Source organism: Trachypithecus francoisi, unplaced genomic scaffold (assembly GCF_009764315.1).
Source record: "Trachypithecus francoisi isolate TF-2019V2 unplaced genomic scaffold, Tfra_2.0 Contig00586, whole genome shotgun sequence".
Classification (NCBI taxonomy): domain Eukaryota; kingdom Metazoa; phylum Chordata; class Mammalia; order Primates; family Cercopithecidae; genus Trachypithecus; species Trachypithecus francoisi.
This window is the reverse complement of record NW_022680749.1, coordinates 4,549,784-4,577,357: the sequence shown is the minus strand read 5'-3', so window position 1 is coordinate 4,577,357 and position 27,574 is coordinate 4,549,784. Positions and strand designations below refer to the sequence as shown.

General features: G+C 33.7%; 1 protein-coding gene across 2 annotated transcripts in view; it reads left to right on the top strand.

Moving 5' to 3' along the window:
• Window positions 1-27,574, top strand: part of PRKG1 (protein kinase cGMP-dependent 1) — a 1,377,278-nt gene that overhangs the window by 168,195 nt on the left and 1,181,509 nt on the right. For both annotated transcript variants that reach the window (XM_033215293.1, XM_033215282.1), the window contains exon 2: window positions 7,072-7,238. In XM_033215293.1, the coding sequence (XP_033071184.1) occupies window positions 7,072-7,238 (167 nt within the window). The remainder of the gene's footprint in view (window positions 1-7,071; window positions 7,239-27,574) is intronic.

The window sequence follows — 27,574 nt, the reverse complement described above, 5'->3', positions numbered from 1 at the left end:
TTTTTGATAATAGTCATTCTAACTGGTTTAAGATGATGGCTCATTATAGTTTTGATTTGCATTTCCCTAAAGATTAATGATGCTGAGCATTTTTTCATATACTTGGTCATTTGTATGTCTTCTTTTGAGATATGTCTATTCAGATCACGTGCCCATATTTTAATCAAATAATAATAATTATTATTTATTTTAAGTTCCTTGTATTTTCTGAATATTAGTCCTTCGCCTGAAGCTTGCAAATATGTACTCCCATTCCTCCGGTTGCTTCTTCACTCTGCTGATTGTTTCCTTTGCTATGAAGAAGCCTTTTTTTTTTTCTGATATAGTCCCATTTGTGTATTTTTGTTTTTGTTGTCTATGCTTTTGAGGTCTTATTATTAAAACCTTTGCCTAGACTCAATGTCCTGAAGCAGTTCCCCTGCTTTTTCTTCTAGTAGTTTTATAGTTTGGGGTCTTACATTTAGGTCTTTAATCCATTTTGAGGTGATGTTTTGTATATGGTAAGAGCTAGAGGTCTAGTTTCTAAAAGTCCTGATGGGTATTTATCAAAGAAAATAAAATTAGTATATCAAAGTGATATCTGTATTCCCATATTTATTGCAGCGCTAGTCACAATAACCAAGATACAGAATCAATCTAAATGTCCATCAACAGATGAACAGATAAGAAAATGTGGTACATATACCCAACAGAATATTATTTAGCCATAAAAAAGAATGAAATCCTGTCATTTGCAGCAACATAGATGAATCTGGAGGACACTGTATTAAGTGAAATAGGTCAGTCACAGAAATATAAATACTGCATGTTCTCACTAATATGTAAACTGAATGCATAAAAGTAAAGAGCAGGATTATAGTTATTAGAGGCTGCAAAGAGTAGGGATGAGGGAAAGATAATGAGAGATTGGTTAATGGATAAAAAATTATAGCTACATAGGAGGAATAAGTTCCAATGTTCTGTAGCACTGCAGGATAAATATAGTTAACAATAATTTATGGTATATTTTCAAAAAGCTAAAAGAATTTTAAATATTCTCAACACAAAGAAATAACAAATGTTTAACGTGATGAATATGATAATTACCCTGACTTGATCATTACACATTATGTACATGTATGAAAATATCACTCTGTATCCCATAAGTATGTACAGTTACTACATGTCAGTTAAAAGTAAAATGAAAAAAAAGAAGGAAAATTAAGTTACCATCTGAATGACATTTGGGCAAATAAATATTTTATGGGCTATCTTCCCTTTCCACAATCATTGAGTATTAATATTTCATCATGATTTCATGATTTAATTAAAAGGAACTAAATAATCTATTTTAGAACTGCAGGAAAAAAGTTAGAAGGCAATTGACAGTTGGTAAATATTACAATGTATGTAATAAAAGATAAATTTTATTGTTCACCTAAGAACTATGTTGCTATCATTAATTTTGGCCCAGTGATTCCTTTGTTTTGTATCAAATGCTAATTATAGGTCTGAATTCGGCAAACAGTTTTGATTTCCTCACGACTATTTTTGTCATAAGATTGGGATAGCTATAGCAGAGTTGGTTGATGTGAAAATACAGTCTGAACCTTGTTGAAAACTGGTTTGTAGATTTGAGGGAATATCTAAATTGGCCAATAACTTTGCAGGATTAAATTTTATCTTTATTTGGGCTGGTTGATAGTTCTTAGCTCTTAGCCAGCTTGTATCTATGGAGTTCATTCAGAAAAGCTGTTAGGCAAGAAATAGGATCCATGGTTTGGGCAGAATCTTAACAATTGTGGCAGCAACAGGACTACTATTTTTCTTGCTTGTAGGTATTAATCAAATATTTCACAATAGATGGATGGAGTTGTCCTTTTGCAATAACTTGGAATTAGAAACTTTTAAGAGGCTCTGCAAGGAGTAAGTTTGTGTGAAAGAGCTATGGACTGTCATTACGTCCTCAATGAAGACTTGGATGTCTGAGTTCCCAAATGGATAGACAATACTGTAGGTCAAGGTGACCATGAAAATCGTTTATTGCTTCTTCTGACATTTGATCCCAAAATTGACCATTCAGTGCAAAAGAACTTTAGTGAGTGATGTTTTTGCTCACAAATTTTTATTATAGAAGTTTTGTGCTACATTTTCAAATTGCTTTAGCTGATTTCCATTCTTAGCAATAACTTAATAGCTTTGATTATGTCTTTTAAAGTGCCTGGAAGTCTTTTTTAATTGAAGAGATTGCCTGTGACCTGACTGAGGGGGAAACTGTTCTAAAACATGAGTGAAAGTAGAGAGTGGGCACACTTCAGGCCTCTGGAGATAGTTTTTGAAATTGAGATGAGACTTCATTCTCTCCTAATATGTAAGAGTTGCCTGAGAGTAAGTGATTTAAAGTCCAAATAAATGTAAGCTTTATGAGACAATGGTTCTCAAGAATTTCAATTATAAAACTCCCTTATTAACATGATAATCAATTTTGTTTTTGGTATTCATTAATTGATGAAGTCCGCAACAGAAAACCTCCACAACTTCAGTAACATTTTGAAGTAAATTTACATCATTTATTCTTTATGTCTGTTATATTGTCTATAAATCATACCCCTTTTTGTAGTCCTTCACTGGTGTTTGGAATAAAATAAAACTCTTTATTGTAGTCTTCAAGGTCCTATGAAACCCATCCCCTGCCTACCTCAATGATCTTACTCTCCTATCCCATTCCTTCTTTCTCACTGTATGCTTCAACCATACAGGTCTACTTTCTGATCCTTGAATGTATCAAGGTCATTCCAAACTGTACACCTTTGTCCTTGTTTTTACTTCTACTTAGAATGATTTTCCTCATCATCATTGCAACAGAGAAGATAATGGTTGGTTCTCATTGTCATATAATCTTTATTTCAGAGAGGCCTTCCTGACCACTTAATCTGAACTAGCCTTCCCTACTCCTTGAAATAACCCTACTGCCACTTACATATTGCTAGCCTACTGTATGGTAACCATTATGTAGAATATCCTTTTATTAGCTTAAGAAAAACTAGTGGGGGACTGTTTATTAACAGTGAATAGTCCTGGCTCCCTTATTTAAGAAGTAGGTATATGTTTTCCTATACTCTAAAATTGTCCATTTTTAACTAAGATTGTATAGAAAGACAATTTCTATCAAGTATTTTTTACGTTTGGAAGAACTATGGCTAATCCTGGCGTTAAATTATCTGGGGATATTATACCACCTCATGAGATTTTTTAAGGAAAGAAAGGATTATCATGTTGGTTTCAGAATTTATAAATTAAGTTACACTAAATTCTTAGGGTGTTAGAAAAATACTCTATATCCAGTATTGTGCTGGAGCCAACTTGCACTGGCTCATGTAAGATCTGCTTGTTAATTTCCAGGAACTTTGCAAACAGGTTGATTTTGCATGAAAGCTTGAAATTGGCTGTGGTGGGAGTATTTACACCATGGAAATTGGCAAATGCTACATACCATGGCTTCCCCCGCTTTTCTCCAACTCAGCCAGACAGCCTGAGTACCAGCATATCATTTTATATATAGCTAATATTTCAGAGGCTGACAATCCAATGATGACAAAGGAGTAGGGCTAGCTCAAATTAGTCAAGTCACGTTTATGGGTGTTTAGATTTAAAAAGCCACACCTTTTGGGCATGAAAGAAAAAAGATTTTAAAAATAAATTATTTATACACAAAGGCAGATAGTAAAGATTAAAAAAAAATCATGATCTTTGTGGTTGCTTCTTATACCTCCCAGGTCAGGCTGCTGAATTATTTCAAAATATTGTTAAAATATATACTCAGGGTTAAGCAGATGGCTACCTTCTGTAACTTGTGATATCACCTTTCCCCAACTCCCATACTAATAACACAGCTCAAGTCACTGATTTTTATATGCATCGTATCTTAGTTACAGTGAGTGTCTTAGACCATTTCTTTGGGGAAAGAAAAGGATTCAAAGAAGAGTGAGATGGAGTGCAGGGGCCATTGAAAATAATATGCTAAGAATAGATAAGGCTCAAGGACAGTACCTCTAGCTAGTTGCACTTTTAATGAACTCCAGTAGTCAAGGACAGTATCTCTAGTTGAACTTTTAATGAACTCTAGTAGGCGCCAAGAAGGCAGACAAATAAGAAAGAGGTTAGAGACAAGGAACTAAGCAGAAGGTTACATCTGGGTGCAGAAAGTTTGTTTTGCATTGTGTTATTTTTGCTGACGTGGGATTTATGGAGTATAAATAAAGTGAGGCGGAGGCTCTAGGCGCGGCCGTCATGTTCTCTGTTTGTCTTTGTCTCTTGTGTCTGTTCATTCTCCACCACCACCACCGTGGTCCCCAATAATGGAGGCCCTGATTAATTATAGTCTATAATGTCAGAGAAAGTAAAGACTAATGAGAGTTGACCTAAGGTTTTCAGTCCTCAGTAGGAAAGGACTTAAAAGAAAATTACATGAAAAGTCAGGGTTTTGAGTATTATTCTCTGACAAGAACATTTTTGGGGTTGTATTACACAGAAGCACAAGGTATCTATCTTGCTGTGAGAGTAGAGACAAATTATTTGTGACAATTCAGAAACAATGCTATTTGGCAATACCTGTATGAAGGTATATATAGTAATATGTGGTCCTATATTGATTAGTTTCCTTTAAAGTGACACAACAGCCTATATGGAAGTTTCCAGTTTGTTTCTTCAGAGACCTGAAATTAAACGTCCTCCATCCAAAATACAATTTGAGAAACAAAAACATCCTGAAATCCCGTCCTTCGCATCCCACACTCTACAGTCAGTGATAAACAGTTGGAAAGTTTGGATAATTCTAAGGAATTGTGTTAGAGCTCATTGTTTAATCTTTTGTAATATCTTCATCAAACAGGTTAATAATCCTATATATGAGAGGAGAGAAAGCAACTTCAATCGTATTTGGATGGTGCTAATTATAATTATGTTCTTGGAAGAGGGCTTCATTTTTAATCTTGCTGCATTTCTAGGACTTAAATCTTTATAGGGCACTCTTAACACTTCACAAAGGATAATATACCATCTGTATGTAGCTGAACAAGTTGTGGTTCTTGATTAGTTTTTATTGTGCAAGAAACTGTGATCCCATCAAATGGCCTCACTCTCTGACCAAAAAAAAAAAAAAAAAAAAAAAAAAAAAAAAAATTAGGAAAGAGAAAATGTAATACAATTTGACCAAGATTAATTTCCTGAGTACCAAATAAGCCCAGATTCTTGGAAAAATAATCCCAGAACAGTAGATCTCAGGAGTCAATATGAAGAAGTGGTATGAAGGTGCCACTGCTATTCTTCAGACCAAGAGTGGTGAAGGTAATTATAAGGAAGGGTGAAGATAATACTGCAATTAATACTGCTACAATCTTTATTCCCCACCATTTACTGAAAGTAACATTTTATTCCTTGATCTTCACATATAAACCTATTAAGCTGGTATTTTTAAAATACTGTTTTGTAGATGATAACATGGAAATTCAGAAAATAAAGTAAGACAACCCACTCAAAATTTTTGAGGTGTCAGGGCTAGGATTGAAACCCAAATATATGCCTCTTCAAAACCTATGTTTTGTTTTGTGTGTATGTGTGTGTGTGTGTGTGTGTGTGTGTTTTACATTTTAATAGGCACATACATTCTTACTCTAAAATCAATTTTGTATCCTGCATTTTCACTTAAAAATAATAGAAGAATTTCCTCCATGCCATTAACACTCCTCATAAACATAATTTTAATGGTAGCATAACATTCCATTCTAGGATTATTCTTCATAGTAATGAAATTTCAATTGTTTTTATTTTTATGTGTATCTTTGCACTACTTAAAACTGAATTATTACAAAACATAATGGTGAAGGCTAGGCTAGTTAGACTGAGGTCTAGATGAAAAGCCTCCCAGAAATGGGGAGAGAAGACTAATGCTTTAGTCAGTATTCACTATTGCAGGTCATTTCCCTGGAAGCCACTTGCTAAGCAAGTGAGGACAAAGGTCAGTTTGTGTTTAATTTTTTTAAAATTAAGACTTTTAATATGACATTCCAAATGTGCTGTCTCCTCTCTGGATTGCTAAGGTCTTTGCTTTCATCTTATCCGGCTTCTGACTTCTCTGATAGTGCTCTTATTGTCCTCCTGATAAATTATTTCTTATTGTCTCTTCCACTTTGATTTTTGCATTCTTAGAAAGTCATTTGGAACTTCTTATCCAAGCAAATAAACATCCCAATGTTTTAAGTTCTGCTAAAACTTTCTCATTAACTGCTGAATTCCAATTACAAAATTTATGAATGTTTCCTACTGACTACCTGTATTGAATCCCATACCTAAAATGTGTTGCACTTCAAACATCTTGTTCAATAGAGTTTATTTGCTTGGTTACCTCAGTCTAAGCTGCTTGAAGAAAGAAATATTCTCTATAAAAGCATGGGACATGTATAAAGAACTGTTGCATTTCTACCAGTTGTTTCAAACAGCTAAGTAGGAATCCAAGTCGTATCTTTTTTAATCCAAAGTATTATTTGAGCAGTATTATCTCCCACCATTTACTGAAAGTAACATTATATTCACCAGTCTTCACACATAAAGCTATTGGGTTGGTATTTTTTAAAATACTATTTATAGATGACTGGCATCTTAGTAGACACTGGGCATACAGTAAAAAAACAAATTTAAAATGATCTCTGCCTATGTGGAGCATAAAGTCTAGCAGAAGAGGCACATATTCTTAAACTAAATTACAAACTTTAATTTAAAGTATGTATCCATTGGTTTTCTGGCAATCTTTGTGATCAAGAAAAAGTCTAAAGCAAAATGAACTTGTTTGATTTTGTTTGTTGGTTGGTTGGTAGGTCACTTATTCATTAAATGATAGAATACTTTAAAAAATTCCTAGTGCTCTTTTTTGCTGCCATGGAGCTCCTTTGTTCTCCAGTCTTCCAGAAAATTATTGGATTCCTAACAAGAAAATACATTTGTGGTGTGCCAGAGCACTGTATGGCTCTGCTAAACCTCACAAACTATGAAAGAGCTTGTCAGATGTGCCAGTAAATCTTCCCTCTCTTGCCATAGGTCCAAGGATCTTATAAAGGAAGCTATCCTTGATAATGACTTTATGAAGAACTTGGAGCTGTCACAGATCCAGGAGATTGTGGATTGTATGTACCCAGTGGAGTACGGCAAGGACAGTTGCATCATCAAAGAAGGAGATGTGGGATCACTGGTGTATGTCATGGAAGGTACGGTTTGTAACTCCAATCCTCTGACATTCAAATATTCCCTTTTCATCTTATCAGCTGCATACAGATGGCAATGCATTACATGGAAAATTCAATTTTTCCTTCTTTTATTGAGAAATTAGTTTGAAAAAAGTTGAAACACTACTTACAGTCGTTAACTAATTATGTGAAGTGTTTGTGTTTAGAATATTAATATGAGAATCCACTATTTTTTCAGACATGGAAAAGTTTAAAATGTGAAAAAAGAAAGGTAGTTTATTACACTAAATATTCTGCATGCAGTCAGGTCACTGAGCTAACATACAAAGCTTCAGCAGAAGCTCAAGATCACTGGAAGTATTTTTGGTCCAATAATTTAAGCATCTTCAACTGTACCCTTAACTTTTAATATGTGACTAGTTTTCCTGCTTCTGTAAAAAGAAAATGTTTTTCATGTGTATGACAGAGGCAGATAATAAAGATTGGATGGCATATTACCTGCCTAATTAATAGGAATGATAGCTTGTTTCATACATCCTGTAAAGACTAATATAGAAAGTATTTTGAAAAAAAAAAACTGAGGCACCCACTGTGTAAATATGTTTTATGCCTAGCTAATTTTTCATAATACTTATTTTTGACTTGAAATCTATAATAACATGTTTTTCTTTTGTAGTAAGAAAGTAGCTTGAGATAATGACTGAATCAGCTTGGAAGACAGTGAGTTCAGAAATACCTGTAATGTAAGATGGTGACACGTGAAAATCAGTTTCTTAGGTGGTGATTAAGGTTTTATCCAAAAGATTTGTGTAATAGTGTCCTATAATTATCAAACTTATAGGTCATTCATAGAAGCGATGTATTTGGGCAAGTCACTTAATTTCTCTGTTTCAAGTAACCAATTTGTGAAAAAAGAAGATATTCTTTCTTTCTGCCAGTGGTTTTCAACTGGCGATGATTCTGTCTCCCAGGAGACATTTGGTGACATCTGGAGACATTTTGGGTTGTCACAAAGGGGGTAATGTTTGGGGGACTGCTGACTTTCTAGTGGGTAAAGGCCAGGCATACTGCCCAAAAGGGTAGCTGCCCAGAACAAAGATTTATCTGGCCCAAAATGTCATTAGAGCCAACAGATAAAAAATCCTGCATTCTGCCTTTTTTATAGGATTGGTATAAAATGAGATAATTTGTATGAATGTTTAATGTAAAGTATAGAACACCACAACATAATAATAAGTATTATTATTTCTATTAAAATATTGACAGTATATAAGAAATATTCTTTCTTCTCAGCATGCACCTTTTATTTATTCTTTGTAATCTTTTTGGATATATGTTAGGCATTCAGTTTTTTAGTAGTAATTTCTATCATTTTTTCCCTTATAGTTTTCACCCTCTATGTCAACAATATAAAATTCTTCCAAGGCCAAAAATATTATTCATTTAGAATAATAAATAAATACTCATTTAGACTTTCTTCTGGTGACAAAACACAACAAACAAAAATACACATAATGTACACTTGGCAGAGAATTGCAAATAAAAGAGATGAAATTATAGGACAAGGCTATATGTGGATAGTGAGCAGAAAGGATGGAAAAGTGACAAAAATATATAGAGGTCAAGTATAGAATATAAAGATAGAGGCAATATCTTAAGAACTACTAACAATTAGAAACCACATTTAAAGCATTTCTGAGATTATATCCGTAGCTTCATATGATATTATTTTTCAGATATTATATTGGTCAGCACCTTTTAATAAAACAGGTTTTGTATAAGAGAAAGTATATTTTTGCTTCATCTGTTTTCAAATGCTAATTATTGCTATTTCGTTCAAGAAACCACAATTTTGAACACCTGTGTATTCAATGTTCCTTTATCTTAAATATTTCTTACAAAAATAGATTCCCAAACAACCATGGAAATTATTTCTAAAATTTATTCATGTTGTCCCTTGTTACTAAGCCTAACTGAAAGTTTTCTAGCTATATTGGAAGAAACTTGGGAATAATAGTTAATATTTGTTAATGTTTAGAAAATGCCCAACACACAGAGCATGCTTTTTCTCAATTTTTTTTATATATAAAATTTATTTAAACCTCAATTCTGTCAGGTAAAGGCTAATATTTATTATTCCATTTTGTAGGTGAGGAGACTGAGGCTTAATGTGGTTAAGTAATTTGCCCATGTCTCCCAACTAGTTTATAGTAGAGTCAGGATTGATACCCAGGCTATTTGGATTCATAGCTCAAACTGTTAACTATGGGGCTATGTATTAGTCAGGGGTCTCCAGAAAAGCAGGACAAATAGGATGTGTGTGTATATATACAGTGAGAAGGAGATTTATTTTAAGGAATTGGTTTATGTGATTGTGGAGGCTGGCAAGTCCAAAATCTACAGGGTAAGGCCCATTGTTCAGAGATGCTGCAATTCGAGCCTGAAAGCCATCTGCTGACAGAATTTCCTCTTCCTAGGGGAAAAGTGGGACTTTTTTCTATTCAACTGATTGGATGAGGCTTGCCCACATTATTGGAGGGTGATCAGCTTTCCTCAATGTCTATTCATTTAGATGTTACTAAAGAGTATCTTCACCAAAACGTCTACAGTAAAATAATGTTTGAGCAACTTTCTGGTATTGTGACCTATCCAAGTTGACATGTAAAATTAAACATCACAAGTCAGTCGACCCCTTGTCAACTTGGCACTCATACATATCTTCTTAAACCACATTTAATTTTTAAATAAAGACAAGAACAAGGTCATACTTCCACCTAACATGATTCAACAACCCTGTGTGCAACTGCAAATTTACTAACCCTTTCCCCAAAAGAAGACACAAAGTTCTTGGGTGATGTTTATTCATCTCATTGATATCCCATAGCTTAAATACTATGATGTGAAGTTAACAATACTTAAATACTATGATATAAAGTCAATACATCTTATACTACATGATAAGGAGATAAGAGAGGGAAGCAAACAAAGATGTTTGATGCAAACACACACACACACACACACACACACACACACACACACACACACCAATGTAACAAAATAAGATAGAAATACTCATGATAGACAATATTGCTTCCCCAGGTAAGTATACTAATATTTTCCCCGTTGCTTCATGATAATTTTAATAAATTTTCTTTATCTTCCTTTTATTGCTGCATTGACTAAACAGCACATTATCTTAATTATCCTTTTAAAAACAGGGTTCTAAATAATGTATCAATATTCAGAGTCACAGCTTTTGCAATGATGTTGATTGCCTTCAGAGTCACAGCTTTTGCAGTGTTGTTGATTGCCTTCAGTTAAACTCAATAAAATGACTACAATTTTATAATCTGATGCCGATCTTTCCCTAAATGGTAATTCTAGCCAGCTCAGTGTAACTTTAGCAGATCTTGTGCTAATAGCCTTATGTCAAAATAATTTAAAATTTAAAAAACAATCATTTAAATTTTAAAAAGTTTTAATTGAGGAAATGTTTCATTGTATAATTAGTTCAATCTTCTCAAAATTTCGGTAGCAATGTTTTTGATATAGATTCTTTGTTATCTGTGAACATTAATATTTATAAAGAGTATACCATGGTCACAATGAGTGAATAGGCTGTAAAGGATCTTCCACAAACTTTCTTACTATCAAGATGTTCAGCAAAACACCCAGGGAGTTTATGTGGAAAATCAGTCCAATTCTTCCTGTCTCTCTTTAGTGAAATTAAGTGGTCTTCATAGAATGGTGTGCCTTACACATTTTTTTGTTTTCATCCCGGACAGTGTTCCAAGTATTATTGTATACCTAAATGCCAAAGGTTCTTACGGTTTTAACAAAGAGAATACTCATATGGTAAGACTTTATTAATTAGGATGACTGGGAAAGAGTCATCTGGGTGTAGTATGTGTACATTCTCATGTATTTTCAAGCAAGATGAGTTCAGATACTTAAAAGTGCTACCTAGAAGTTTCAATTTCAAGTTTTGATCAATGTTGTTTTGGAATTAACTTTTTAAGGCAGTAGTGTAAGTAGATTATATTGCTTAAAGCTCATTTTATGTTTTAATTATGTTAATATATTTTAGTGAGTCTTACAGAATATTTGGATACAGTTTATTTTCTTAAACAAATAGACGTTGGCCTTAATTATGAGGTAGCCTGTGTTAATACCCTTATATTCTTGTTTTCCTTTTTTATTATAAAGACAAACTTCAGTCTACATTCATTCAAAATGAAACAGACTCTGATTTAGTGATTTATAATTGGTGATGTGTTATTTGGGGTGAATTTTACCTAATATTCTAGTATTGGAAATGTCTAACTTATATCTATTATAGTGATTGATTTGCTTAGAGATATTGGTTTTGTTCATATTACGTGATGTTTCATAGTGGAAGCAGATAAATTTCATTTTAATTTTTGAAATGGCAAGTGTCTGTTTAGTGTCCTTTGACTATTGGTTATTTTAAGGTAAACTTTTTTGATGAAATCATCAATTCTCTTTTTACATTTCAAATTTTATTTAATTTAAGTTAACTTATTTTGTTTTATTCATTTTATTGATGTACGATAGTTGTAAATAGTCATGTAGACATGGTGATGTTTTGATACATGGAATGTATAGTGACCGCATCAGGGTAATTAGCATATCCATCATCTCAAACATTTTTCATTTTCTTTGTGTTAGGAACATTCAATATCCTCCTTGTAGCTGTTTGGAAGTATACAATATAATATCATTATCTGTAGTCATCCTACAATCCTATAAAATACTAGAACTTACCAATGTTTTTCATGAGGTGCTTATTAATGATAATAACTTTTGTTAGTTACTCATATGCCAGGTACTGTTTAGTCACTTTCTAGGTCTTAAAATTTTAATTCTCATAATGACCTTAAGAGATAGGCATTCTGTTATCTACATGTTAATAAATGGGAAACTGATGCCTGGAGAAGTTAATAACTTGGCCAAGACTAGGCAATCAGTATGTTGAAATACGCATCTTGGGCCGGGCGCGGTGGCTCAAGCCTGTAATCCCAGCACTTTGGGAGGCCGAGATGGGCGGATCACGAGGTCAGGAGATCGAGACCATCCTGGCTAACACGGTGAAACCCCATCTCTACTAAAAATACAAAAACGAGCCGGGCGAGGTGGCGGGCGCCTGTAGTCCCAGCTACTCGGGAGGCTGAGGCAGGAGAATGGCGTAAACCCGGGAGGCGGAGCTTGCAGTGAGCTGAGATCTGGCCACTGCACTCCAGTCCGGGCGACAGAGCGAGACTCTGCCTCAAAAAAAAAAAAAAAAAAAAAAAAAAAAAAAAGAAATACGCATCTTGGCCATGGAGTCCCCATGCCTAAGGACTATGCGGTGCTAACTTTTGAAGTACCGATTAGAAGTACTGTTGTTACATGTCTATTATGTGTACTCCAGCTTGAGGAGCTCATAAAAGATGCATAGCTTTAAACCATGAGATTAAAAAATGATCTGACTATTTGCAAGAAGTAAAACTTGAACAGCAATAGTTCAAAAAGAAAAAAATTCAATGTATTTCCTATAAGTACTTCTTAGGCCTCTCTGCATCCTTTGAATATTAAACTTCTTACTGACCCCTCTGTAGATCATCTGGCATCCATTCCTCTTCTCTTGTTAGTTCCTTTTTTCTTATTGAAAGAATGGCTATGATTTGGCTTAATTCTTGGTCCACCTCTGTGTCCTTATTGTTTAGAATTAAACTCCACCATGTACTTTGGAGGCCCTATTTTCTATCTACAATCAATAGCATTGATTTTGTTTTTCTCACTGGTTTCATTTTTATTTTATTTTTTTAAGAAGGAACAATTCTTTCAAGTTATTACACAAATGACTCTTTTAACGGAGCATTTGTATACTAACTCTAAGTGTTATGTGATTATTCACATCGACTCTCAAAAGACTAGACTCTCGTTTCTGTTGGTATTGAACTGAGACTTCACTTATAAAGATTTGCTTCCTTTTCCAGTAAGTTAGTTGATACAATGTGGTCTGCCTCTTATACTGATGTTCAACACTATTTGTTATTCAGAGTGGACGTGAATCATGCTAACCACCATCAACAGTAAACTTATACCACTTCAAACTACAAGTTCTATTTTCCCTCCCCAAACATGTTTTACTGTCTTTATACAATTAAATGATGTAATGAACGTTGACATTCAAAGAGGGATTTTATATAAAATTGAATGTTAAAAATGAGCCTTTCGATATCAGATGGCATTCAAAACACTACCTGAGAGTGTGAAGGAATTGAATGCATTTTCATATTGATTAGCTCTCAGTAAATTTAACATGAGAAACAGGTCATTTTATTCTTACAATCAGATGTTGCCTTTGGCCTTATGAGTTTTTCGTGTTAATCTAAAAGCTATCTTTAGAACAGTTCAAATACAAATGTACTTAAAGTTATTCTTGCAACTCCTTTATGGGACCAAGCTTACAATGTTTCTGTTAAAGAGAAAGCTTGTGTACTACTTACGTAAAAACAAAACAAAACACCTGATTATAAAAGGTTATCATAAATAAGGAGAGTCTTGAAGCACTAAATGTGAATATTAAGATGTGTTTTAGTTATTGAGGCCGTGGCAAAGGCAGGGATGTGAAATATTTAGATGCCATGTGGGGTATCGTGTTCATTTGGGGGTGCCTTGCTTCGGAAAGGACTTTAATATACTTGAACAAGTTGAGGAAGCATAAAATGTATTTAAAATAACTGATAATATTTCATGGACAGATTTAGGAAGAAAGGATAACTGTTTTTAAGTGCTGAAAACACAGTCACATGGGGAAAAAAAGGGAAGTGTTCTGCATAAATCTAGATGGCCAAAGAAGAAATGCAGGTTATAGTGAAGTCTAAATTGAGTCAACTTGAGAATCGACATTTTGCTAATTAAAAATGGACCAAAAGTGAAATGAGCAGCCTGATGTGATAGCAAGAACCTTATCTCATGAGGCATGCTAGAGGTGACTACATAGCATCTGCTTAGAGAAAGTTTGTGTGGGTTGAGGAGGGATTCCTTGTGGTTGAACCATAATGTATCTCCTGTACCTTTCACAAACTCCAATACTCTGAGTCTGTGAATCTGTGAACTAATACTCTACAAGTCAGCTTATAAGAGCCTAGCCCTCAAAAGATTTCTTCTTGTAAATCTTTTCCTATATGTAATGTACATATTTAGTTTTGAATGTTCTTTTACTTATATAAATCTAATAATTTTGCATGTATTCTTCTACCACTTAATTGTTTTGTTCAGTATTATGTTCCATTGTATAACCCAATTTATTGATATTTTCTGCTATTGATGGTATCCTGAATCATTTTCTGTTATTTTGCTCTCCCAAATTGTGCTTGTGTAAGCAGTGTTAACGGTGAATCCTTATCAATATGTTCAGTAATTTCTCTAGTGTGTATAGATAGAAGTAGAATTCCTGGGTCTTAAATGTATGTGAATCTTAAAATTTTTTAAATAATACCAAATTACTTTCCAAAGTGGTTTTATCTGATTATACCTGATTGTAACTTATGCCTAAGTTTTCTGATTGTCCCTCGCATCCAGGACAATTTATATTGACAAACATTTAAATTTTACCTATCTGGTGGATGGGAAATGATACCTGGTGATCTTAATTTTCATCTCCTTAGGTATGAATGAGGTTGTGACTATTTGTATTTCTTCCATGAAAAGTCTGTTATTGTCCTCTCCCTTTTTTACTGTTGGGGGGATGGCTTTATATACATTGGAACTTAATCCTTATCGAAGTTACATGCATTGCAGATATCTCTCCTATCTATGGCTTGTATTCCTATTCTTCTGTGACATATTCTGATGAACAGAAATTATTAATTTTAATGTAGTCAGATATATCAGTCTTCCTCTTGGTTTGTGCTTTTTGTATGTTTTTAAAGAAATCCTGTTAACCAGTGTTTTTCATGCTCGTGTGTGTGTGTGTCTGTGTGTGTGTATGTGTGCGTGTGCGTATCCGTAAAGGTACTTTCATAGCTTAGTTATATGAGGTTCATAGCTTAGATTATCTCTACATTGGTAATCGAAAGAGTAGTTGTACTTTTCAAAGTAGGAGTCCTGAAAAACCATACATTTTTGCTTTTATGTTCTTTTTTCAATATATTTTAAGAATTCTTTATAAATTGTCCTTTGGGACAGTAAATATGCTTTTGAATATACTTAATGACAGCAATTTCTTTTCCTGTGATAGTGGATTTTATATTTGGAAATAATCACAAGTCATTTAGTGACAGATTTGATGAATAGGAGTAGGTGATTAAGCTGAGTAATACAGTTTTATTTTATTTTATTTTTTGGCTAAAATATATAAGAATGTGTGTATATGTACCTTTAGAAAGTAATGGTATTTGTTGTTCAAGTTAAGAATTGACCAGGTGTTTTACTCTAGAACATCATTATTGAAAAAGTGACATATTTTGAAGGATAATGTTCTTAATACTTATCTGGTTACTAAGTCCTTGTGAGATTTTTAAAAATATAGCCTTATCTCATTGTGGTTCTACTAATGTACAGTTCTCAAATTCTTTCTAAGGTATTACTAGTGGAAATTAGTTTATTACACTAGGAAGAGCCTTAGTGTGGCTTTTCTTATTTTGGAAGTCTCCTGAAAACTAAAATGTTTGAAAATTGCCGTACTTGTTTTGAGATAATGGTTAAATGCCATCAATTTTTTTCAAAAAAATCAATCTGACATTAATAAGGCAAATCATGGGTCACATTAAAAAGGTACACATTTTTCCTTTCTTATTCTTACTTCAACCAGTTATTTATTTTATTTCTTTGCTTTCTCATTTTGCTAAGATATCAATCTCTCCATTCTTCATTTTGAGGAATGCCAGATTGGAAATTTTAAAAGTGTATTTTTTTTTTTTTTTGGTAAAAATTAGAAACAAAACAGCAGAACTGAAAAAGTAAAAAGTGAGAAGAAAATGTGGATTAGTACTTTTTTGGCAATGGTGTAATAACACATTGATTTCTTGCTAATGAGGTAAAATTTACTTCAGCCATCATTACATAACTGTTGAAGAGTTTGCATGCTGAACACTTCACACAATCTACAATTGTTATGTGTTCATTTTAAAAATACACATAGATATATTTCTTCAGGGACTTTAACATGATTTTCAATGATTTCTTTGTGGAACTGGATAGATGAATGCTTTTAATATCCATCCCTCTAATGAGAAAGCCTTGAATGTTTAGTAATTGTTTTGGCACACTGTCCAAGGGCAGGACATAGGAGCCACTTCCCAGCGCAGGGGAGCTTACTAGTGTGGCTGCCATGGCAACAGTCTACCCCACCCCCACCACAGAGAACATCAGAATTGGTCTCTGAAGTTCTTGTTTGAATTCTCCCATATCTCTACATTTGAGAAACACAGGCTGTAATTGCACCTACTTCATCTGAATTTAACTACTGTAGCTTTAGAAAGCTGCAGTCTGAATCTGATCTTTATATTTAGGTCCTTCTATAAACTCCTTTCTGATAAAATGAAAATATTTTTGTGCTAAGGCTCCAAAAGTAGTACACAGATATTTAGAATTATGGTGGATGACTTAAAAGGGTATTAAAATCAATCTGAGAATTCACACTTTATGTGTATTTAAAATATCAAGGACTTATTATTGAGTATGTAGTTACATTAATGATTTGTATAGTATCATTTTTTGCCTAATTGATCCAACTTGACTGAAGGGAATTTTTTTCTCTGTATCACAAAACACCCATAAGTTATTCATAAAAATACATAGGAGCAGATGCTTTTATTTTATTTTAAATGTTATTTTATTATGTTTTGAGAGAGGGTCTCACCCTGTCTCCCAGGCTGGAATTCAGTGCTGAATCATAGCTCACTGTAACCTTGAACTCCTGGATTCAAGCAATCCTCCTGCCTTCGCCTCTAGAGCAGTTAAAACTACAGGTTCATGACACCATACCCAGCTAATTTTCTGGACTTTTTGTAGAAATAAGCTCTCGCTATGTTATACAGGCTCTTCTCAAACTTCTGGCCTGAGGCGATTCTCCCACCTCAGCCTCTCAAAGTTTAGGGATTACAGAAATGATCTACCAAGTGGACCCTGTTTGATGGGGCAAATGCGCTTATGTAATTTAATTTATTTATTTATAAATAAAAAATAAATACTAGAATTAGTATTAGAACAATCTAGTATAAATAAATAAAAAGCAAATGCTTTTATTATATTTATTTATTTATTTATTTATTTTTAAAATGGAATCTCACTCTGTCATGAGGCTGGAGCGCAGTGGTACGATCTTGGCTCACTGTGACCTCCGCCTCCCGGGTTCAAGTAATTTTCCTGCCTCAGCCTCGCTAGTAGCTGGGACTACAGGCACGTGCCACCACTCCCAGCTAATTTTTGTATTTTTAGTAGAGACGGGGATTTCACGCAGGCCAGGATGGCCTCAATCTCTTGACATTGTGATCCACTCGCCTCGGCCTCCCAAAGTGCTGGGATTACAGGCGTGAGCCACCGTGCCTGGCCTGCAAATGCTTTTACAACCAAATAGTAATCTCAGCTACTGAGGAGGCTGAGGCAGGAGAATCTCTTGAACTTTGGAGGTGGAGGCTAGGGAGAGCCAAGATCACACTGTTACACTCCAGCTTGGGGAACAAGAGTGAAACTCGGTCTCAAACAAAAGCAAAAACAGAACACAAATAGAGTATTTACTTTCTATTTGCTGTTCACTGTCTGTGTAGTTGAACAAGAACAGTTAAGTTACTCTGTACACTGTTCAATATAAAAGCTAATTAAATTACCTTAGTCATTTATTAATAGCAAAGCTTTATTAGAAAAAGCATCTGGTGAAGGTTGTCAAACTCTTATAAAGATGATTTTCCATTTCACAAATATGTAATTATATATTTACTAAGGAAAACCAAAGCCATAAATGAAGTCAATGTGTATAAAATTTTCCTTTTAAAATTGAGCAGGCTTCTTTAAAAGATCTTTTATTCCCCACTGGAAAAAAGAAGGGTGTGAACATTTGTTTCCTGTAGAGTTTAATTAACAGCCTATTGTAATAACTTTCACTTAAAGCCATTCACACATACTCATCAAAGAAATTTGTTTTTTTAATTTTTATGGCTGGCAGAACATAATTCAATGTTACACTTTATATATGGGTCATGTGGATTACATTTAGAGTATTATTTTTTATTACATTTCTATTACATTGCATTTCATCTTGTTTTAGAATATTTAATACCTTCAGCAACGTTCCTAATATAGATTTGTGTGATCCTTGATGGTTCACTCAATGACGGTACATGCCCTCAATTTAAAGCCACTTAAAAAAAAAAAAAAAAAAAAGATTTGTAATAACTTGCTCCAGTATTACCAGTGCAAAGATTTTTATTGACTCAACCTTTTGGAAATATGCATATGCAAATGTTTATACTTTGTACCTATATGTGTATATGAATTTACATGACATTGCTTTTTCCCTGAGTTTATATCATATTTCAGAAAATGGTGGGGTTGGTGGTATAGCATGTAAAGGATGTTATCAATGATTAAATTCAAATTTACAAGAAAAACAAGATGAATAGCAGTAACTGTAGGTATTGACGATAAAGCTCCCAAGTGAATTAAAAATGATTCTTTAAAGAAGCCACAACGGTTTTTCAGCATCATTTTGCATATTATCCTTTTCAAAGAAAATTAAGATGACTTGTATGGAAACTCTTGAAATTTCTTTTCATTTAATTCTATTAATTTAAATCATTTATTATATCAATTCTAGTATCCAAAGGCACATGAAATAGGAAAAATATTTTGGAAATTTTTCTTCGTGCTGAGTAACGAGTTACATCTGTACAAAGCAGGCATTCCTCTTCTTTTAGATGGTGTGTTTCTACAAGCGGAAAGGGTGCTAGAGATAAAGCAGGGTGTGACTTTGACAAGTGTGTTCCATGAACATTTGAAACTTCGTATATTCCTCAAAGAGAGATAATAGCAAAAAAAGTATACAATGAACTTCCTTTTACAATATATAGTCTTTATTCTCCTTTATTAGAATTCATTTGATTATTTATTAGTTCTTATATTCAAGAAATACCTACCCAGTGATGACTATGTCTCAGTGGACACCGAGGTTATTACAGTGAACAACACATATACAGGTGTCTCTTCTAGAGCTCACATTCTGGTGATAGTGGCAGGGGAAAAAGATAAAACTATGTATGGAAATAAGCAAAATACTTTCAGATGGTAATAAGTGCTATGGAAAAGTAAATAAAACAGGGTGATGAAAGAGGATCATGGAGGCAATGACTGTGGGGATCAGGGTAGACTTCCCTGGGAGGGTAGCATTTGAGTTTGAACCTGAATGACAAGAAAGAATCAAACAAAAGTGTGGATAGAGGATTCCAGATGAAGTTAAACAGCAATAGAAAGGTAGTAAGGTGAGGAAAAACTTGACATGCTAAAAGAGATGGAAAACATGAGGTCAGATTGGAATGGTTGGCAGAGGCAAGGTCATACACAGGACCCTGTAAGTAGATTGCTTTTCTAAGAGATTTAGTGAGCATTAGAGGAGTTTAGGTTGAGATGAGACATAATCTGATTTATGTTTTATGAATAGAAAAATGGATTCCACTAATAATCTTGGAAGAAAAAATGGATTGTAGAGTGGTGGGAGAAAAAGGAATACTACTTGGGAAGCCATAGCAGTAATCCCAGCAAAATATAATGGTGACTTGGGCCAAGATGACAGAGTAGGCGATGAAGGAAGTGTGGTATAATTTGGCAGTTCGTGGATTAGATGTGGGTGTGAGAGAAAGGGAAATTAGGAATGACTTGTATGTTGTTTATGTAAATAATTAAGTAAATGGTGGTACCATTTTTCTCAGATGAGAAAAAGTGAGATATTTCATCTTTAAGAGTGCAAGTCAAGATTTCTGTCCTAACAGTAGATATACATTCAGATATGCATTCCTGAAAGCTCAGTTGAGAGGTGAGCGTGTGAAGGTAGTGTTCTGCTGACTAAACCAGGCATAGGGGAAAGGTTGATGAAAGTTGTTCTCTTCTAATTAAAGTAGTTGTTTTACATGCATCAGATTAAATGGTAAATTTGGATATTTAACAGATTTCATGGATATAGATATTCATAACTATTTTTAAATTCTTTATGAGAAATCTTTTTAGTAGACTGAAAATTCCTTCTTATTTTATGCAGACTAATATTCTTAAAGCAGCAGTTCTAAAAGTGTGGTCGGGGACACTTTTAGGGGATCCTTGAGGTCAGAAGTTTTTTCATAATAGCACTATCTTTTCTGTCTTCTTCTGTCTCATTCTCTCAGTAGTATACAGTGAAGGCTTTTAGAGGCCACATGGTGTGTGGTATAGCAGCAGATTAAATGCAGAAACAGAGAATACGGCTGTCTTCTATTAAGCTAGACATCAATTAGATTTCTCCAAATTGTAAAACAATGGCCTGCTTTGTATTCACACTTTTGTTTTAAACGTGTAGTTAATTTTAATTAAAATGTATTTTTTAACATGTAATAGATTTATTATTATTTTTAAGTGAATAAATACTGGAAACATTTCTCCATTTTAATATCAAATGGAGTAAACATCCATAGAAGTAACCCACATAATCAAAAGCTTCTTAAGGTTTTCACTAATATTTAATAGCATAAAGAAGTCTGGAGACTAAGTTTGAGAACCACAACCTTAAGCCATATGACTTGAGGGCTAATATGACCAGGTGGTTGTTTGTTACAGAAATTAAAATTGATTAGTTTAAGATTCAACATATCAGATATTGATGCTCCTCCTCCACATCACACATATCTAGGACTGTGTTACAAAAGAAATGTCTCTTAAATAGTCTTGATAAATTAGAAGCAGAAAAATTTCTGTAAAGGTCAACATTTAAATCTAGTGCAAATAGCCAATACAGATCAACAATAGGCAAGTCAATTCCATTGAAGTGCTTATTATTGTGTTAATTCCATTCCATTTCACAGTATGAAAGGTATCCTTGATACATTTTATGGGTTCTGTTTGTATACTTTCCGATGTTCAAGATTTGGAAACTGAATTGGATTCCCCAATGCTTATTCTGAGTTAGTGTTGCAGAACATTGAAATTTTTTTTTGTAGTTAGACTTGCAGTTCTAAAGGAATAAAGGAAAACAGATATTCTTTGAATTCAACTAGGATTTTGTAGAGAGGAAATGATTTTATACTGTGCTTATTTTTCACTTAAAATAGTCTTAGAAGATATAACATTTCATCTTTTGAAGTCTCAGTACAACAGCTTCTCTAATACCTGATGTTTTCTAATTAAACAAGATAATACATTATTGTATACGTGGTCCCAGTGTAGTACTCCCAGTGTATATGTAAACCTACATTGTGAGCTACTGATTGGATGTCTCTTTTAAAGTTCTCTTGCTAAGTAAATGTTTGAAATGTCTACATATTTCTCTTGTGATGCATTTTGCGAAGAGCTTTTACATCTGCTAGTACCTTTGCTTGTTTTTGATATTTCAGCACCATTAGCATTTTCTTGAGATAAGTTAAATTTTTTTAAAATGCTGTTTTTAACTTCTTTTTTTTGGAAAAACAATTTTCTTGTTTCTTCTCTTAAAAATACAGCTCTTATGAGGTAAGCAACATTGGAAGATAAAAGGCTTATTCCAACACATATGGCGTTATATTGTTATGAGTAATTAATTTTAGGGTTTGTTTTTTATGCAAATTATATAGTTCGGTATTTTCTGCAACAGTACATGCTGTTTCCTTTTCTTACAAAGTATAGACTTTTCCTGACATAACTAGACTTCTGAACTAGCTTTCTGCCTCTTGTCTCTGTGTGTTTTATGTTATAAACTTTAGCCATGTAGTTCAATTTTCTTGTAAATGACCACAAGGCTAAAAAGCATAAATCCTAGGAGTTTATTCCATATCCATGCATTAAGTGGCCATGTGACCAGATTGAAATGTTTGAAAACACTCTGTACATTACCTACTTTATTCCCCAACTTTGTGGATGACACCTCTTTTTCTCCCTAACATTTGCCTACACTAGAAACCCACGAATTATTTCAAAAATCTGTTGCACAAATCCTATTCAGTCTATCAGGCTATCAAAATCATGTGTCCCTGTGTGCTACTGCTTTAATTGAGGACTTCATAGCTTCTTGCCCGAATTTTCCCAACAATTTTTATAGGTCTTCTTGTCTCTAGTTTTACGTGACTTTCTACATTCTCTACATGACCATGAGCAAAATCTTTTAAAAGCATAAATGTGTTCATGTCCACCCCCCTGCTCAATGTTTTCCAGTGCCTTCCCATGGTAAGACTTCAGATGCCTTAGGGTGGAAGACTACAGTGAAATGAAGAGAGCTAGGTTTTGGAACTTGGCAGACATGAACTTGAATTCTGATTCTGCCGTATAACCAGCTACGTAATCTTGAGGAAATTATCTAACCTTTTTAGTCATTCCTTCCTCATTTGTCACTTAATATATGTCAAGCATCAAGTCCTGTGTCTGGCACGTGAGAGTGGCCGTTACCCATTGATCTGCCCTGCTTTCCTACTAGATTCTGCACTCACCACTTCATAGCTCTGGCTCAATTTCCTTGAATGTTCCCTTGTCTGTCTGACTTGTACATTTTCCTCTCCCTGGCATACATGCCCTGAAGGACTACTGCTCTTCAGAGTTGATGTAGAAGTTGACTCTTCTAAAAAGCCTGCTTTGACACCTTCTGACTGGGCTGGACTGTTGTCTCTGAAGTTCCTGACATCCTCTGTGTTCCACTCTATAAGCGCATTGGTCAGATTGGATTTTGTTCATTTCGTTTCTCCAATTTATTAATTCATGAAATGCTTATTTTGCATAAAAATCATTCCAGACAGAATACAAACTTTCTGTTAACATGGTGCTTATATTTTAATGAGGAAAATACATAATTTAAAAAATAAACAAATATTTATAGTGTGTTTATATAAGGAATAAACTCCCAGGATTTATGGCTTTTAGGCTTGTGGTCATTTCTCTGCAAGACAATTGAGACCAAATAGCTAAAGTTTATAACATTCAATTGATAGCTCACAATTTATTTTGAAAAATTTGTGGGTATACATGCACACACACATGCACACACACACACAAAAAAAAACCTGGAGATAATAATGGATATGAAAACCAAAGCATGGCAAGGGGATAGAGTGACATGTGAGATGGGGAAGAGATTGCTGTGTTATGTAAGGTGCTCAGGGAAGGCCTCTGTAAGTTGAACTTTGAGCAGAGATATCAATGAGGTGGCAATAGGCAGCACTAATATCTGGGGAAAAGAGCATTTTATGCAGAGGGAATAAATATGCAAAGCTCTGAGTCAGGATTATGGTTGGCATGTTCAATAAGCAGTATGGAAGCCAGTGTGGCATAGGTGGGGTGAGTCATTGCAGGGGTCGGGGTAGGAGAGTTAAGTAACAAAACCAATTATATAACTGAGCTCTGATGGTATGGTAGCCCATTCTAAGAACTTTCATTATTATTTTTTTAAATCAAGATGGGAATCCACAGGAAGATTTGAGCAGAAGAGCAGCATACTCTAAGTTGCGGCAAATAAAGGACTCTCTTCCAGCTATGGAGAATAAACTCTCTGGTAACAAGCACACATGTTAGCTAGAAAGCTATTAAATAGTCAAAGAGGCAGATAATGACTTGGACTAAGGTAATTGTCCAAAAAATCGGAGGTGGTAAGAAATGGTCAAATTTAGGAACTATTTTGAAAGCTCAGCCAATAGTATTTGCTAATGGATTGAACTGGAAATGGTATGTGAGACACAGTGAGGAGTGAAAGATGACTCTAAGTTTTTGGCCTAAAGAATTTGAATAATGGAGTTGCCTTTTACAGAAATTGAGGACTAATTGACAAGCAAAACTGTCAGGGAATATCTAGGGTACAATAATAACTGTGTGCTTATTTATTGTATCAGGGATTGGCTAAATTGTGATAACAAAGAGCTCTTAAAATGTGATGACTCAAATAAGATTTAGGTTTCTTTATTGTGCAATATCCTAGAAGTGAATGGAGGAGGCTGGTGGAGCAGCTCTACCCCTTGTAGTCATTCAGGCACCCAGGTTTATTTCATCTTGTTTGCTCCGGCATCACCCAACTGTTGTCCTTTTCTACATGGTTGAAGCTGGATCATTACCTTGTTGATATTCTCTCCTATGGGAAGGGAAGAAAGAGAAATGACAAGGCAGATAGCTTCATGCTCTAAGTTGCACACTTCACCTGCCTTCATCCTCCTGTCTAGTACTTAGTTACGGAAAGGCTAGGAAAAGTAACCTCAACAAAGGCAGCAATTTGTCCAGTAAAAAATTTGTGGGGATTTCTTTATTGAAATGAAGGACAGAATGGATTCTAGGGGACATTTTTGCCATATTTGTTTCACCTTCCTAAGCAACTTAAGGTCAAGAACTACTCTGTTCTCTCTAAGCCCACTGTTCCAGCACATAGCACATGTTCAGTATATGTTGGTTTTCTTAATAATAAATTAATTTTATGGAACAGAAATTGTTTTATACTTGATAGTGTGTTTCCTCCTGTGTACTTCTGAATTAATTATGTAACTCCTTTTTTATATTTTAGGCTATATTTTAATGTATCTTCATTACTAATGAAGAGAAAGTGTAGTATTTCAATTACCTTTAAGTCAATGTCTTAAATTTATTTATTATTCAGGATGAAGAAGTCATGATGAGCAATTATTTATGTTTTTCAAGGAGTATTTTCTTCACACATTTGCTTCCAAATAACAATTCCAGAAATCATATTCAGTGATGAAATAATGAGTCACTTCCATATAATAAAATTGCATCACCAATTCTAAATTGCCTAACTCTCAAAATCTCACCTAACACTCTGTTTAAGCTGAATGCTGCTGCTGTCTTCTTAGTACTACTTAGCTTAAAAGTGAGAGAAACTGTATTTGGGTTTAAAATTTTTAAACAAAAGGGGCATCAACTATATAACATTTCAGAATTATATCTTGGAATAAAGACTATTTTGAAGATAAAATTTAATAAGAAAAATTGTTAAGACAATAAAGTATTTTTTAATAAGACACCTGAGAGTTGACACACAGAACATATTATGAATCTTTTGGAAAGCTTGGATTTGGGCTATTAATATGAAAGGAAAGTGCCTACTTCTTAATAATATACCATTTTGAAAATTGGCCCTGTCCTTTTTTAAAGATCAATTATCTCTCTATTTATATCTGTCTATCTATCTATCTATCTATCTATCTATCTATCTATCTATCTGTCTATCTATATGTGTATATTTTGTTAGGTCATCATATGTGTGGAAAACTGCACACTATTTTCCAAACACCTTCAATGGGAATGCTTGAATTTATGTGCACATCTTCAAGCCTAGGTCTATGAATCAGATATACATTATGAATTTACTAGTACAAAGAATTAAATGAAGACATGGATATTAAGGAACATTTTTAGTCTAATGTACTCTAAGTTCCATGTGGGTAGAAACCTTGTTGGTGTTCCCCAATGCCTAGCCCTGAACTGGAACATGGATGGTGTTTTATTCACTTAACAAAAAATTAGTATTTGAATCTTGCTTGAATGCCAAATATACTTCTTGACACTGAAACTTCACAGTTGATTTGCAGTTTATTTTAGGGAATACACCTGCTCATGTGCAAAGACATATCACATACACAAAACTTTGTTTTCACATCTAGAATTATCTTTTTATAATTATAATAAACAATACAGCTTTGAAAACATTTAACCAGGATGTTATTAAACATCTGACTTATTTTGGATATTATCTACCTCTTTTCCCTCTATATGAAATTTTTATTCATTTAATTTTAAAAACTCACACATTTAGTTTTTTAAGGTTTCTAAAACTTCTGTTGAAGTATAATAAGCCAGAGCTTTAAAAATTATTTGTTTGACCTAACATAATACACCTGGACCATGCAAATTTTCAATTAAGATCATTAGAGTTGGGCTGTGTGTGTGTGTGTATGTGTGTGTGTGTGTTGTGTAAATTCTCAGCTTTTTAAAGATAGTGAGGAGATTCACAAAACTATATGTAAAACTGTCATCAGTGTTGAAGCATATGCCATTATGCTCAAGACATAATTTATTGAACTAAACTTCATCCTAAGGAAATAAAAGAAAATTGGAAAAAAATTTGAATAGAAATGTTTAGCTTTCGATGTCTTACAATGGCTTGCCTGTAACTAAAGTGAAACTTAATAAACTTTTATCATGCATGACAAGTGTATTTCTTCAATTCCTCATACCAAATGTATTTCTTTCTAAAAATACCCATCCATATCACAAAATTACTAGATTTAAATGGAGCTCAAAAAATAATAAAATTTTTCTTGAGGTTTGTATTTAAAATTAGGCTGTGTGTCGTAAAATGTTTGAGAGAACTGCGTTTCATAAAACCTTTTACTATTGAGAGTGTTTTTCCTTATGCTTAAACTAATACAACCTAAAACTCTATTTTTAAATTAAATTATTTTTATTGTTAAAAAATAGAGAACTGGTTATCAACTTCTGTTCAATTATATTTGTTCCCAAGAATGAGGGAGAAAGAAGTATCCCTCAAGTATATTTTTGACTTAAGGAGGCAATTAATCTTACTAGTCAAAAATAGATCTTAAATGTTTTCACCACAAAAATGTAAGTATGTGAGGTAATGATTATGTTAATTAACTTGGTTTAGTTATACCAAAATGTTCACATATAATAAAACATCATGTTGGGCACTATAAGAATATATATTTTTTCAATTAAGAAAAGAATAAGCCTTGGTTATTTAACCATTATGAACTTATGTTTCATTCTCTGTTACATAATTATTAAATAACGCCTTCCTCCAAAGGTGCTTGTGATCATGAATGTGAAATATTTAGAATTCATTTGTAACATTGTAAACGTTTTTTAACTATATACTAAATTCTTTTTAGCATAGTAAATCCAAATATTTAATTTTATTCTCATTTCCTTACAATGTCTATGTAATCAAATTTTTCATTATATCAGTCTCAAGAAGTGAGAACTTAAAATTGAATAAGGTGAATGGTTGACAATCGGCTTCGCAAAAAAAAAAAAAAAAAAGGAAGAAACAAGTTTTGATTTTTAGTCTTTGCAAGTTTTTATGGTGTGAATATTCCCATGATGGCCAATTTCAAACTACCAACATGATGCCTGAAAATGCAGAGTTGCTAATGTGTTTGAGTCCATTGTGGTGCACCCCTGGGTGT